The 15,184-nt window shown below is 45.4% G+C and overlaps 2 protein-coding genes and 1 long non-coding RNA gene across 3 annotated transcripts; all 3 read right to left on the minus strand.

The window, feature by feature from the left end:
• Window positions 1-3,752: 3,752 nt before the first annotated feature.
• LOC148887484 (uncharacterized) lies at window positions 3,753-6,803 on the minus strand. The gene is made up of 3 exons (XR_016117317.1): window positions 5,865-6,803; window positions 5,205-5,593; window positions 3,753-5,061 (listed from the first exon to the last, which is right to left on the minus strand). It is a non-coding gene; the product is annotated as an uncharacterized LOC148887484 (long non-coding RNA).
• A 1,251-nt stretch (window positions 6,804-8,054) lies between these two features.
• ankrd22 (ankyrin repeat domain 22) lies at window positions 8,055-11,010 on the minus strand. The gene is made up of 6 exons (XM_089014916.1): window positions 10,934-11,010; window positions 10,443-10,634; window positions 9,857-9,964; window positions 9,710-9,787; window positions 9,456-9,554; window positions 8,055-9,387 (listed from the first exon to the last, which is right to left on the minus strand). The coding sequence occupies exons 1-6, from the start codon at window positions 10,952-10,954 to the stop codon at window positions 9,310-9,312; spliced, it is 576 nt and encodes a 191-aa protein (XP_088871042.1). The 5' UTR covers window positions 10,955-11,010; the 3' UTR covers window positions 8,055-9,309.
• A 171-nt stretch (window positions 11,011-11,181) lies between these two features.
• acta2 (actin alpha 2, smooth muscle) lies at window positions 11,182-13,656 on the minus strand. The gene is made up of 9 exons (XM_089014915.1): window positions 13,497-13,656; window positions 13,023-13,180; window positions 12,813-12,941; window positions 12,634-12,744; window positions 12,461-12,545; window positions 12,230-12,391; window positions 11,838-12,029; window positions 11,593-11,774; window positions 11,182-11,520 (listed from the first exon to the last, which is right to left on the minus strand). The coding sequence occupies exons 2-9, from the start codon at window positions 13,149-13,151 to the stop codon at window positions 11,377-11,379; spliced, it is 1,134 nt and encodes a 377-aa protein (XP_088871041.1). The 5' UTR covers window positions 13,152-13,180; window positions 13,497-13,656; the 3' UTR covers window positions 11,182-11,376.
• Window positions 13,657-15,184: the final 1,528 nt, after the last annotated feature.

Consider the following 15,184-nt stretch of genomic DNA (forward strand, 5'->3'; position numbering starts at 1 on the left):
GGGACAAAGACCATGTGTAGTCAGGCGTTTTTTGCTAAAAAAAAGTGTTTTTAGAGCGAAAATAAAGCGACCATGTGTAGTGAGGTGTTTTCATTTCCCTTTGTCACAATGCCATTCTTTAGGTTGTACCAGTTGCACCTGCCTGCTCTTGAACCCTGCACTTCTGCACTGCAAGTTTCTGCCCTATCCACTGGCCCATGGGGGTGCGGCTGATTTTGCTCAAAATTCATGTATTTATCATGCGATGCCGCGTTGACACTTAGTAAAATTCTTTGCAGGTTCTCGGCGCTTCGCGCCTCGAACCTGCCTAGCGAGCTCGCTTCGCTCGCTCGCATTGAGACACTTGGCTCGCTCGCTTCGCTCGCTCGCAGATTCACACTTGTGCTTGTCGGGCCCTGGGAGGCTGTCCACTTGTGGACCCGTGAACTCGCTCCAGCGACCTCGCTTCGCTCGGTCGCTTTCGCTTCGACTGCTGGTTTCGAACCCGTGCCGCGCAGTCGACACCCTTGTACTTTTTCCCAGCGGCCCACGGGGCCCCAATTGAAAATGTGCTTTGTTCGCTTATATCTTATTCTGGAGGTCATTGATTGAACAAAAGTACAAATTGGACATGTTGCCCAGTGCTTGAATTGAACCCAGCACCTTCGCATTGGGAGTCCATCACCTTAACCAATAAGCCATGGGCACCACTGGTTGGTGTCACTTATGTTCTATTGTTATATTCTTGTGTGAAGTACAAAAAGACTTAGAATAAAACACTTGTCTGTTCTCAGACCCCCAACTGAAACTCTGGTGTATTTGCTTGTGTCTTATTCTGAAGGTCATTGAGTGAACAAAAGTATGAGTTCAATCCCAGAGCTGGGATTGAACCCAGCACCTTCACTTTGGGAGTCCATCACCATTAACCGTTAAGCTAATTGTGCTGACAACTTCTGTCTGAAATGGCATACTTGAGTGATCCACAGGGTGTCGCCTATTTTAATGGGTATTGGATATACGGACAAATATAACATCCAAATCCAAAGCTTGTAAATCCGAGTTAGTCGAGTGGTCAAAGACTATACTTATGGGTCGGAAGACTTGTGTTCGAGTCCCCTTTTCTGCTCACCTGAATTTATGCACACACGTGCAGGTGAGAGTGGGGATCGAACTCGAGCCGTCTGGACCGCAGCCAAAGTTTTTGACCACTCAAACATTGCAGACATGTTTTTTTGCAAATTTTGATCTGTAGTCATGAGTACAAACATGCTTTTTTTGCAAATAAATACAATCTCAAAACAGGAGGCTTTTAAATGCGACTTGGTCAAACGGTTTAAGACTAAACTTAATGTCCAGGCGACTCCTGTTCGAGTCCCAGCTGATCTGTTGAATTTATGCACAGATATGCAGGTGGCAGAGGGAATCGAACTGCAGATGGCCAGGCCGCAACCAACCTTTTGACCACTCAACCATTGCAGACATGTTTTTTTGCAAATTTTGATCGGTAGTCACGAGTACTAATATGTTTTTTTTTGCCAATAAATACAATCTCAAAACAGGAGGTTTTAAAATCTGACTTGGTCAGACGGTTTAAGACTAAACTTAATGTCCAAGCGACTCCTGTTCGAGTCCCAGCTCATCTGCTGAATTTATGCACAGATATGCAGGTGTCAGAGGGAATCGAACTGCAGATGGCCAGGCCGCAACCAACCTTTTGACCACTCAACCATTGCAGACATGTTTTTTTGCAAATTTTGATCGGTAGTCACGAGTACTAATATGTTTTTTTTTTGCCAATAAATACAATCTGAAAACAGGAAGTTTTTAAATCTGACTTGGTCAAATGGTTTAGGACTAAACTCAATGTCCAGGCCACTCCTGTTCGAGTCCCAGCTGATCTGTTGAATTTATGCACAGATATGCAGGTGGCAGAGGGAATCGAACTGCAGATGGCCAGGCCGCAACCAACCTTTTGACCACTCAACCATTGCAGACATGTTTTTTTGCAAATTTTGATCGGTAGTCACGAGTACTAATATGTTTTTTTTTGCCAATAAATACAATCTCAAAACAGGAGGTTTTAAAATCTGACTTGGTCAGACGGTTTAAGACTAAACTTAATGTCCAAGCGACTCCTGTTCGAGTCCCAGCTCATCTGCTGAATTTATGCACAGATATGCAGGTGTCAGTGGGAATCGAACTGCAGATGGCCAGGCCGCAACCAACCTTTTGACCACTCAACCATTGCAGACATGTTTTTTTGCAAATTTTGATCGGTAGTCACGAGTACTAATATGTTTTTTTTTTGCCAATAAATACAATCTGAAAACAGGAAGTTTTTAAATCTGACTTGGTCAAATGGTTTAGGACTAAACTCAATGTCCAGGCCACTCCTGTTCGAGTCCCAGCTGATCTGTTGAATTTATGCACAGATATGCAGGTGGCAGAGGGAATCGAACTGCAGATGGCCAGGCCGCAACCAAACTTTTAGAACACTCAACCATGACAGCTGAGATTTTTTGTGGAGTTCTTTCGGTAGTCACAAGTACTGACATGGTATATTACAATAAATATAACCTCAAAATGTTCATGTCTGAGTTGGTCCAGTGGTTTAAGGCAAAACTTGCCATTCCGGTGACTCCTGTTCAAGTCCTCTTTTGTCCTCACCTATAATACTCACATGTGGGTGAGAGCGGGGATCAAACCCGAGTCGCCTCAACCACCGCCAAACTTTGAAACCACTCAACCGTTGCAGTTGAGCTCTTCAGCTAAATGTCATCGGTAGTCATACGCAGACCAATCTGAGATGACATTTGTCTTTCCTCGGGTCCCCAATTAAAATTCTGGTTTCTTTGCTTATATCTTCCTCTGAAGGTCACTGATTGAACAAAACCAGGAGTTGGACCTGTGGGCCAGAGCTGGGATTGACGACGTCAGGTAAGACGGTTTAATTGGAGCAGACAATACAATTCGAACCTAGGTCACCTTCCTCCGAAGCACTGTGTTTTACCACTAGTCCACCCTGCCGTTAAAATTTCGCAAAAACTTAAATGTAATCATAGGTTAACACCCGCACATGCCTACATGGGTGATAATAGATGATTGGTAAGATGGTTGACATTTCTCGTGCGGAGAGTGAGGGGCCTCTTAGACTGTGGACTACGTGACGGCAGCCACACTGACACCTGCAATCATGTTGTCATTATATTTGTTATTTAGTTGTTCTTCTGACTTCAAAAAAAGCTCAGCTGTCATGGTTGAGTGGTCCAAAAGTTTGGTTACGGCCTGGCCGTCTGCAGTTCAATTCCCTCTGCCACCTGCATGTCTGTGCGTAAATTCAGCAGATCAGCTGGGACTCAAACAGGAGTCGCCTGGACATTAAGTTTAGTCTTAAACCATTTGACCAAGTCGCATTTTAAAACCCCCTGTTTTGAGATTGTATTTATTGGCAAAAAAACATATTAGTACTCGTGACTACCGATCAAAATTTGCAAAAAAACATGTCTGCAATGGTTGAGTGGTCAAAAGGTTGGTTGCGGCCTGGCCATCTGCAGTTCGATTCCCACTGACACCTGCATATCTGTGCATAAATTCAGCAGATGAGCTGGGACTCGAACAGGAGTCGCTTGGACATTAAGTTTAGTCTTAAACCGTCTGACCAAGTCAGATTTTAAAACCTCCTGTTTTGAGATTGTATTTATTGGCAAAAAAAAACATATTAGTACTCGTGACTACCGATCAAAATTTGCAAAAAAACACGTCTGCAATGGTTGAGTGGTCAAAAGGTTGGTTGCGGCCTGGCCATCTGCAGTTCGATTCCCTCTGCCACCTGCATATCTGTGCATAAATTCAACAGATCAGCTGGGACTCGAACAGGAGTCGCCTGGACATTAAGTTTAGTCTTAAACCGTTTGACCAAGTCGCATTTAAAAGCCTCCTGTTTTGAGATTGTATTTATTTGCAAAAAAAGCATGTTTGTACTCATGACTACAGATCAAAATTTGCAAAAAAACATGTCTGCAATGTTTGAGTGGTCAAAAACTTTGGCTGCGGTCCAGACGGCTCGAGTTCGATCCCCACTCTCACCTGCACGTGTGTGCATAAATTCAGGTGAGCAGAAAAGGGGACTCGAACACAAGTCTTCCGACCCATAAGTATAGTCTTTGACCACTCGACTAACTCGGATTTACAAGCTTTGGATTTGGATGTTATATTTGTCCGTATATCCAATACCCATTAAAATAGGCGACACCCTGTGGATCACTCAAGTATGCCATTTCAGACAGAAGTTGTCAGCACAATTAGCTTAACGGTTAATGGTGATGGACTCCCAAAGTGAAGGTGCTGGGTTCAATCCCAGCTCTGGGATTGAACTCATACTTTTGTTCACTCAATGACCTTCAGAATAAGACACAAGCAAATACACCAGAGTTTCAGTTGGGGGTCTGAGAACAGACAAGTGTTTTATTCTAAGTCTTTTTGTACTTCACACAAGAATATAACAATAGAACATAAGTGACACCAACCAGTGGTGCCCATGGCTTATTGGTTAAGGTGATGGACTCCCAATGCGAAGGTGCTGGGTTCAATTCAAGCACTGGGCAACATGTCCAATTTGTACTTTTGTTCAATCAATGACCTCCAGAATAAGATATAAGCGAACAAAGCACATTTTCAATTGGGGCCCCGTGGGCCGCTGGGAAAAAGTACAAGGGTGTCGACTGCGCGGCACGGGTTCGAAACCAGCAGTCGAAGCGAAAGCGACCGAGCGAAGCGAGGTCGCTGGAGCGAGTTCACGGGTCCACAAGTGGACAGCCTCCCAGGGCCCGACAAGCACAAGTGTGAATCTGCGAGCGAGCGAAGCGAGCGAGCCAAGTGTCTCAATGCGAGCGAGCGAAGCGAGCGAGCCAAGTGTCTCAATGAATTTCTCAAAGAATTTTACTAAGTGTCAACGCGGCATCGCATGATAAATACATGAATTTTGAGCAAAATCAGCCGCACCCCCATGGGCCAGTGGATAGGGCAGAAACTTGCAGTGCAGAAGTGCAGGGTTCAAGAGCAGGCAGGTGCAACTGGTACAACCTAAAGAATGGCATTGTGACAAAGGGAAATGAAAACACCTCACTACATACACATGTAGTGAGATGTAGATGCTCTTTTTTTCTCGGCTAAAAAAAACACCTTACTATACATGGTCTTTTTGAGGATAAAAAAAAAAAACTTACCACACCTCTGAAGCGAACTTTGATGAGTCACCTCGTGCCAACTTTCTTCTTTTACTGGGTGGGTGTCCCTCCTACGGTGGTTCCATCAGTTTCATCCAGGCCTATGTAATTAAAATAATATGAAATAAATCAGTTGAACAACAGATCAGAGTTTCATAATATATTATATGACTTTTCATGATTTCCTTTTGTCTTTAAAAAATCGTTTGCAAAAAAAAAAGATGACGTTTTCACTTAAAAAAGATGACTACCTTCATTGTGGACGGACGACTTGGGCATGGGTCTTCTTTACCCCTTCAGCGAATCAATCTAACCCGGTTTTGTGCATCCTCTTCTCTCACGCCAGCTCATGGTCTGAATAAGCCCGAACAACTTGAGATGAGAGAGTCCTGCCAAAACAACAACAACAACTTCACATGTCGGTTCCTTTTACGGGAGGTTAATGACTCATTCGGATGAATTACAAGCATGCAACCACCTTATCACGCCCAAGGTAGCAGAGCCCCAATGCACAAAAACAGCTAACTTTGAACTTGAAAATGCAAAACAACGAAATGGCACAAGTCAACATTAGCAGATGCGACGTTAGCTTTAGCGAGCAGGCTCGGAGCGACGTTAGCTTTAGCAGGATAGCTCGATTATTCGGCGTGGTGGTCAAACCTCAATCTTTGTCGCTCGTTCCAAGACGGTTGTCCCCGCGCACACTTTGGACACCAAATATAGAAACTCGATCTGAGTGAGCTCGTCGCCGTCTGCCATTCTTGCTCGGGTTTTGTTGACTCGGTCTGTCGGAGGAGAAGCTAACCATCCACGCTAGCACGTCTCAGCATTGGGAAAACATCCGCTTCCGGCCTGGGCGGAAAGACGTAATCGAAAAAAATCGATGACGTTTCAACAAAAACCTTTTTTGTCAGAGAACCGGACGATGCATCTTTGTTTTTTTTCGCCCTAAAACAATGTACTATATGCCAAAAAAATATATGACTGTCACTAATGGTGGAGTGATGCCGGCTTTGAGTTCAGGCGAATCAAACCCACCAAAAATCTGGCGCAAAATAGCATATTCGTACTCCTAAATTCCCCACATGACCACATTCACGGATAAATGAAACATTTAAAAATTAAAGTTAAAACGAGTCACCGAGGACTTGGCTTGTTGACAGCGGAAATAGTTGCTCGTTGAAGCGGATGTGGGACGGTCCGCTCTTCTTCGGCTTCTTCTCTTTCTTTTTTGTTGGTGGTGGTTTGGATCACACTGGGCTTATCGCCCTCTCCTGGCCAACACCCGCAAAGACATTTGGCACGAAATCGAATGGAATGGCGTTTTTAGCCCAAAAAACGTATAGTAAGGCATTTTCAGCCTTAAAAACACGTACAGTGGGGCGTTTTTAGCCTAAAAAACGACCATGTATGTAAGGCGTTTTTGGCCTGAAATAAACCGACCGTGTATAGTAAGGTATCTTTGGCCTGAAAAAAGACCATGTATAGTAAAGCATTTTTGGCCCGAAAACAAAACAAACAAACAACAAAAAAAAGACCATGTATAGTAAGCCGTTTTTAGCGCCCCAAAAAAACGACCATGTATAGAATCAGAATCATCTTTATTGCCAAGTATGTAGAACACACAAGGAATTTGTGTAGAACGCTGTGTGTGTGTGTGTGTGTGTGTGTATATATATATATATATATATATATATATATATATATATATATATATATATATATATATATATATATATATATATATATATATATATATATATATATATAAATAGTAAGGTATTTTTGGCCTGAAAAAAAAGACCATATATAGTAAGGCGTTTTTAGCCCAAAAAAACGACCTTGAAGAGGGAGGGAGGGAGGGGAAACAAAAGTGCCAAGTTAAAATCTTTTGTCCAGACTGGGAAATATATCATCCACAACACGAACCACGAGCACTGGAGCCCCGCAGGGATGCGTCCTCTCTCCATTGCTCTTCTCTCTCTACACAAACGACTGCACCTCAACGCACCCAGCTGTCAAATTCATAAAGTTCGCAGACGACACCACGGTCATCGATCTCATCAAAGACGGCGACGAGTCTGCGTACCGACAACAAGTGGAGCAGCTGGAGCTCTGGTGCAGCCGTCACAACCTGGAGCTGAACACGCTCAAGACAGTTGAGATGATGGTGGACTTCAGGAAACATCCATCACCACAGCTACCCCTCACACTATCCAGCTGCCTGGTGTCAACCGTTGAGACCTTCAAGTTCCTGGGAATCACAGTCTCCCAGGACATGAAGTGGGAGGTCAACACCAACTCTATCCTGAAAAAGGCCCAACAGAGAATGTACTTCCTGAGGCTGCTAAAGAAGCATGGCCTGCCACAGGAGGTGCTGCAACATTTCTACACGGCTGTCATCGAATCCATCCTGTGTTCTTCCATCACCGTTTGGTTCGGGGCCGCCAGAAAAATGGACAAAATACGACTTCAACGGACAGTTAGGACGGCGGAAAAAATCATTGGCACCGCCCTACCCACTCTTGAGGACTTGCACACTGCAAGAATCCAAACTAGGGCGCGGAAAATCCTACTGGACCCTCCGCACCCTGCCCACCACCTTTTCCAGCTACTCCCCTCAGGCAGGCGCTACCGATCCATGCGCACCAAATCCAGCAGACATTTAAACAGCTTCTTCCCCCAAGCCATTAACTCTTTGAACTCTTTCAACAATAGCCAAAATGGAACTGTATAGTGCCACTTAGCAGTTTTTTTTTTTTGACAACGATACTAGTGCAGCGTGTTCTACCGGAAACAAATTCCTTGTGTGTTCTACATACTTGGCAATAAAGATGATTCTGATTCTGATTCTGATGAGGAAAAAGTTGTTTATTTTTCATTTGAATCATTTTTCTTGACGTTGTTCACATCTTAAAAAGGCATCTCAATCACAGGGCAAAAACGCCTTTATTTGTCCGCAAGACGGCGCTTATTCCCATCAAACTAGATGTAGTTTTGTTATTTGTCCGCCATACGGCGCAAATTCCCCAATGATCTAGATGTAGTTTTGTCTGACAAATAAATATAAATTGTGGCAGTGAAACAGGTCACGTGAAATAAAATTATGTGTAAAACCAGGTATAATGTCATGTATTAAACATATGTAAACTAAAAAAAGTTTATATGCAGAAAAGGTGAAGCTAAACTGAAAATTGAAATACTGAATTTTGAAATACTGTACACAATGTGAGAGTGAGGATGTTTTAATGGTCAAGTCATGGCAATCATTCCTTCTTCTTTGGTATTTAATCCATCTTTTTCTGCTCTCCTCTCATTACAGCCAACAATTAGCGACGGGAATAAGCGCCGTCTGGCGGACAAATTAAGGATATACACCGATATCGATTTAATGGGGAATTTTCGCCGTCTGGCGGACAAATAACAAAACTACATCTTGTTCGATGGGCAAAAAGCACAGTCTGGCGGACAAATAATAAGATTAAATCTAGATCGATGGAGCGAATAATTATCTTTAATTTATCTTAAAAAAATTAAAAAAACAACAACCTTGTCATGTCGAATATTAGTCAAGTTTCACAAGTTGGACAGGTGGCCCAGAGCTGGGATTGAACGCAGCGCCTTCACATTGGCAGGCCATCACCACAACCACTCTGCCACATGATCCATGAGTAACTTCCTGTTATGTTCTATGACATTCTTTGCCAAAGTACAAAAACTTGTCTTTTCTCTTTCCACTGAATCAACGGGGGAAATAGGCCAGTCGTTAGTCAGGAATGTAGGAACAATCAGTGGGGCCACAGGGAGTGGTCCTCTGCTCCCCCCCCAACCTGAGCGTAGGGACCTATCTGTGTCCGGCGCCGCCATGTCTGGACATTAGGGATATATAAATAGGGCCGATACGACCAGTCAGACTTTAGTTCGCTGACGAAGCCTCGGATAGGAGGCGAAACATCTGAAAGTGCTTAGAAATTAAATGTATTATTATTAAATTTGTCCAGATGACGGCTGAAGAAACCTCATCGGTGAAAGCAAATAACAAATCTGCTGTTACGGTCTGTCACCGCCAGACGGCGCCAAATCCTCGATTTCAGCCCACATTGCGTTATAACGTCTTCCTCAGCAGCCTCACTATCTTGGTGAACTTTAACCTTATGGCTATGTCCAGCGGCGACTCGCCGTCCTAAAAATCGAAGCACCACGTGACACTTGTGACGTCACAAGCGAGCACTTGATTCGGGGTGGACTTACATGATTTTTGGCGTGAGGGTCGGCATCTCGGAGGAGCAAGATAGGAACTAACTGCTGTCGCTTTCTTAGACAAACGTAGTGAAGAGCTGTGTTGCCTTTCTGCGGACACACACACACACACACACACACACACACACACACACACACACACACACACACACACACACACACACACACACACACACACACACACACACACACACAGAGTTACACAAACGCAAAATGGCGCACACACAGCATCATGGCGAACATACATTGTCGGCTGCGTTGACGTCCACGTCGCTATCCAGAATCTCCTTCATCAGAGCCTCGTTGCGCCTCTGCTTCTGCAACTATATCCACATGTACACGTCACGTGACGTCACATGACATTGTCATGTGATTATGTCAAGGCGACGTGCCAAGAGGAAGTAACCCAGAAGGAGGATGGGCATGAGGAGGAGGATGATGAGGTGGTCCAGGAAGGAAAAGTTCTGCTTGGCCACGTAGTGAAGACAGGTGCGATGTTTCTGAAACGCAACAATGCAATAACGTCACGACAACTGGGTGGTCCATTAATTCTAATAAAAAAATCTAAATTGTCTTCTAGCTTCCTTTCATTACTTTTCCCCTGTTGTGCTGCTTTCAGATGTGTATTTTTGTACTTTAACCGCATTTAACCATTCATATTCCAGCCATCATTTGTTACCAGGGTCAGAAATCTACCTGGACGCCTTCACAATTAGTTCTGCAGGCCCTGAGGCATAAAAATAGCAAATAATATTGCAATTTTATGACGTTATCATGAATCCACACGTTCATAGTAAAAGTTCGAATAGTTTAATTAATAACAGTATTTCTTAAGTTGCTTCAATGGTACCCTAATGTGGACACGTAGTAATATTACATTACACTCGCAGCTGATTGATTAAAATCTCCATTGTTGTTTGTCAAAGTTTGCAAATGTCTTTTTAAAATGTAAACAGGCGTAAAATGAGCCCATCTGACCTTATTGAATACCCGCACGTCCGCGTGGCGCTCCAAAAGAAACGTGACGGCGTTCAGCCTGGCACCCCGGCAGGCGGCGATGAGGGGCGTGTCCCCAGTGACGTCATCTCGGGCGTCAATACTGCTCGGGTTGCGGGCCACCAGGGAGAAAAGCTGTTGGATGTCACCGTCGTATGCAAACCGACAGGCAGGCTGCACCGGGGAGAGGGAAGTGCCGGTAAATTGACGGTGACGCGCACGCGCAAAAGTGCACAGCAAGACAACCAGTTGTGTGACTTTCATCAACATCCCAAATGAACTCGCAAAACCAGTTCAACACCCACACGTGCACGCGATGCAATTCGGCAAGTCTCGAAGTTTGAAAAGGTCACTTTTGGCGAAGTGATCAATGACGTGTGGTGGCGTCACTCGTACTCTTCTCGGTTTAAATCGACACACAAAATGGCTTTTGTCCAATCGTTTCATTCATTGTGCTCGGTTAGTCGGCTTACCTGCGAGTACACCTTGCCCATGTCCTCTCCCCCCCAAAAACGCACAGGATGTCAGCAACACTTCCTGCGCTTTCTAAATAAATTAACTCATCCTTTTCAAAATAAAAGATCACGGATGTGTTCAAATTTGGCAGGCTACATCCTTGAAAGGCCATTTGATGCGACATCTGACCCGCCTCCAAATGGACCAAACATTTTAAAAATTGATTTGAATTCTGATCATTACTGTTTGATAAATGCTGAAAAGCTGAGTTTGTGGTGTGCTTTTTATTTTGTATTTTTTTCATCTGGGGGAGGCCACGCCCTTGCCATGACATCATTGGCGGCGGTCAAGCTTTATTTCATTCAAAATGTAAAAAAAAATGAAAATGAAAAAGCAAACAAACACTAAAGGACAACAAGATGGACGCTTGTAGGAGGGGGCGAGCTGGTGAGGGACGCATCTAGAAGCACTTTCGGTGGACGATGGATGGGCCGGCCTCATCATACTCCTGCTTGCTGATCCACATCTGCTGGAAGGTGGACAGCGATGCCAGGATGGAGCCGCCGATCCAAACCGAATACTTCCTCTCTGGTGGGGCGATGATCTAAACCGGCCGGTAACTGGACGTGAGTGTGGTCAAACCTAAATTGTGGCATTATCGGCGCTATGCGGTCACCTTGATCTTCATGGTGCTGGGCGCCAGGGCCGTGATCTCCTTCTGCATACGGTCGGCGATGCCGGGGTACATGGTGGTGCCACCCGACAGCACGTTGTTGGCATACAAGTCCTTGCGGATGTCGATGTCGCACTTCATGATGCTGTTGTAAGTGGTCTCGTGGATCCCGGCTGACTCCATGCCTGCGGTTGGAGCGCCGCATTAGCTTAGCCGGCACGTTAGCTTAGCTGGACTGAGGGTCTCACCGATGAAAGATGGCTGGAAGAGGGTCTCGGGGCATCGGAAGCGTTCGTTCCCGATGGTGATGACCTGGCCGTCGGGGAGCTCGTAACTCTTCTCCAGCGAGGACGACGTGGCGGCTGTTCCCATCTCGTTCTCAAAGTCCAGAGCCACGTAGCATAACTTCTCTTTGATGTCGCGTACGATCTCACGTTCGGCTGGGATGTTAGGGGAGGGTGGTCATGAAATGTCAAAAACAAACTCTAGATGAAAGCCATACTAGATGACAAACACTCCAGAGGCGGTTCTCGGAGTCAAAGCTATGGGGCTGTAGACCCCCCGGCTAATAGCAATTAGCTAACATAGCTTTAAAACAAACTTGTGGCACACTGATAAAGAAAATCCCACGCTCGCGTACCAGTGGTGACGAAACTGTACCCGCGCTCGGTCAGGATCTTCATGAGGTAGTCGGTGAGGTCACGTCCGGCCAGGTCCAACCTCATGATGGCGTGAGGCAAAGCGTAACCTTCATAGATGGGAACGTTATGGGTGACGCCGTCCCCGGAGTCCAAAACGATGCCTGAAAGGAGAGGGTGTAAGATCCAGCGAGATCAATCACCATTGGGTGGACGGTGGAGGGACGAGGTACCTGTTGTGCGTCCAGAGGCGTAGAGGGACAAGACGGCCTGGATGGCTACGTACATGGCGGGAACGTTGAAGGTCTCAAACATGATCTGGGTCACAAAAGAAGTGACGTGGGCGTCAACAATTTTCACGATGGTTGATACACGCGTACCAAAAGGCGGCCATTATCCGGGTCACCTGCGTCATCTTCTCCCTGTTGGCCTTGGGATTGAGCGGCGCTTCGGTCAGGAGGGTGGGATGCTCCTCGGGGGCCACTCGCAACTCGTTGTAAAAAGAGTGATGCCAGATCTGACCAATCGGAGAGCACCAAAGATGTTGAAAAAGGTAAACAAAAGAAGAAGAGTCAAAATGGCCACCTTCTCCATGTCATCCCAGTTGGTGATGATCCCGTGCTCGATGGGATACTTAAGGGTGAGGATTCCCCGCTTGCTTTGAGCCTCGTCACCCACGTAGCTGTCCTTCTGACCCATGCCCACCATCACGCCCTGAGGAACACCCACACATGAACACCATTAAGCCACATTTCCGGAAAAAAAACTTGTAGTTTGGAGTTGTCGACGGGTGACCTGGTGCCTGGGTCGCCCCACGATGGACGGGAAGACGGCCCTTGGCGCGTCATCACCGGCAAATCCAGCTTTGCAAAGTCCCGATCCGTTGTCGCACACCAGGGCGGTGCTTTCCTCGTCGTCGCACATGGCCGCAGGAAGGGGAGGATGCTACCAAGCTAAAGGTGGGGAACACACATACAAGCAGATGTTCAACACACCTTGATGGGTGACGCTAACAAGTCTGGAGGAACATTCAAGGCACTCTGGACAAAACTTCCTAATTTGGGCATGCGGTGGTGGTGCCGACCCACCCACACCTCGGGGTTGTATGCACCATATTTGGACATCACATTCCATGGCACTCGCAAAAATTTTTTTAAAATCCATCGAATTAAAGTTAGAGTAGAAGAAGATGAGAAGGTGGCGATGGAGATGAGGAGGATAATAAAGATGAAGACATGATAAAGAAGAAGAAGACTTGAAGGAACTTACCGCGGAGAAGGTCAGGAAAGCTGGCGAAGTGAACGAGGGGCAAACAAGTGAGGCTGGCTTCTTGAGGAGAAACCTTAAGAAGCTTCCTCCTCCTCCTCCTCCTCTTCTTCTTCTCATCCAGCCAAACAAGGAGCGGTCCCCCTATTACATCCCCCCCATCCCCTCCCCGCACTTTGGTCTCCTTGGCGCGGTCAGTCCGCTCGGCTCCTTGTAGGGGAGGCCTTGGGGGAATTGGCCAATGGCGCTTCGGGGGGACGTCCTCCTGGTTTCATACTTGCCATGAAGATGTTTGGGATGTAGCTTTTACCCCCCACCCCCCAGTTCTGGTTCTTGTCGTGATCCAAAAGTTCTTTTTCTGATCTGGTACAGGTACTTCTCCTCATTCAGATTGTCCTTGACCTTGTCATTGACCTCGTCTGGTCCTCATTGAGGATCGCTGACCTTGAGTTGACCTTTCTTCGCCACTTTGGACATGCCCACTCAGCCTTCTCCATTCATCATCATGCTTAGGTTCTTTGGTTCCTGATGCCGGTGACATGGTTAGAATTGTGGGTAACGTAGAGGAAGATGAGGCACAAGGTCCTGCTTCTCCTTAAAAGGAAAATGGACGACGACTTCCTGCTCAAGCGTGCATCACAAGTAAAGTCCAACGAGAAGCAAAACATCAGTGTCATCAAGTCCTAAAAAGGAGCTGAGACATGCCATCACCCCCCCCCCCTCCTCTTCGGCCCACCACCACTACCCCCAGGAGGAAAAAAAATGGTGGGAGGGGCCGCCAATTGATCACCTTCTCACTTCTCACACAAACTCTTGCTTAACATTTGACCGAAAATGGGAAAACATTTGTACTGTAGACGGACTGGTGAAGCTCGATTGTGATTGGTCGGCTGTGGAATGTGTGTGTGAGAGTGTTGGGGGGCAACTGTGTTTCTATGCGTTTTAGCTATTTTTTTTGTGTTAATCCGTCTGGAAAGATTTGTGGAATGTGTAGACTTCGATTTTTAAAGCGAGTGCAGTGTTGCTCTGTGACCAGCAGAGGGCGACTCTAATAAATGGGGAAATTAAATAACGTTTTATTTGATTGGATTTTGCACTAAAAATAGGGTTTATTTACCAATCGTTGACCACAACTAAAAAACACTTTTGTTGTTCCAAAACAAAGACAAAATGTCAATCTTTTATAATATTAAAAATAATAATACTTTCCATTTATAAGCGTCTTTCAAAACTCTCAAGGTCACTTTACAGTCACAGAATAAGTTTTCCTGTGGGTGAGTAGCAGCAGCTAGCTAGCTAGATAACCAAAGACAAAAACAACAAAATCCTTTTAGCGTCTTTTAATAATCTGTTAGCTATATAGCAGGCTAGCTAGCAATCTCAATAGCTATCTATTATATACAGTATATACCTAGCTATCTTGATAGCTATCCATTATATACAGTATATACCTAACTAGCTATCTTGATAGCTATCCATTAGCTAGCTAGCTAGCTTTCTTTCTATTTGAGTTGTTTCCGGGCTGAGTGAACGCTGGCGCGTGTGGCTGCCGCTGCTCTCCCACAGAAAAACATATCCTGTGACTGTAAAGTGACCATGAGAGTTTTGAAAGGCGCTTATAAATGAAATGCATTATTATTATTAGTATTATTCATAGCTATCTAGCTAGCTTTTATTGCATAACTGATGAC

This window comes from Hippocampus bargibanti, linkage group LG15 (assembly GCF_051943395.1).
Source record: "Hippocampus bargibanti isolate YZ-2025 linkage group LG15, ASM5194339v1, whole genome shotgun sequence".
In the NCBI taxonomy this organism is placed as follows: domain Eukaryota; kingdom Metazoa; phylum Chordata; class Actinopteri; order Syngnathiformes; family Syngnathidae; genus Hippocampus; species Hippocampus bargibanti.

Coding starts and splice junctions, on each gene's coding strand:
- ankrd22 (XM_089014916.1), bottom strand. CDS start 10,954: ATGGGCAAGGTGTACTCGCAG. Junction 9,788..9,856: donor TTCTGGGTTACTTCCTCTTG/GCACGTCGCCTT, acceptor ATGTGGATATAG/TTGCAGAAGCAGAGGCGCAA. Junction 9,555..9,709: donor ACGTCAACGCAGCCGACAAT/GTATGTTCGCCA, acceptor GTGTGTCCGCAG/AAAGGCAACACAGCTCTTCA.
- acta2 (XM_089014915.1), bottom strand. CDS start 13,151: ATGTGCGACGACGAGGAAAGCACCGCCCTGGTGTGCGACAACGGATCG. Junction 12,546..12,633: donor ACAGGGAGAAGATGACGCAG/GTGACCCGGATA, acceptor TTTGTGACCCAG/ATCATGTTTGAGACCTTCAA. Junction 12,392..12,460: donor CGCCTCTGGACGCACAACAG/GTACCTCGTCCC, acceptor CTCTCCTTTCAG/GCATCGTTTTGGACTCCGGG.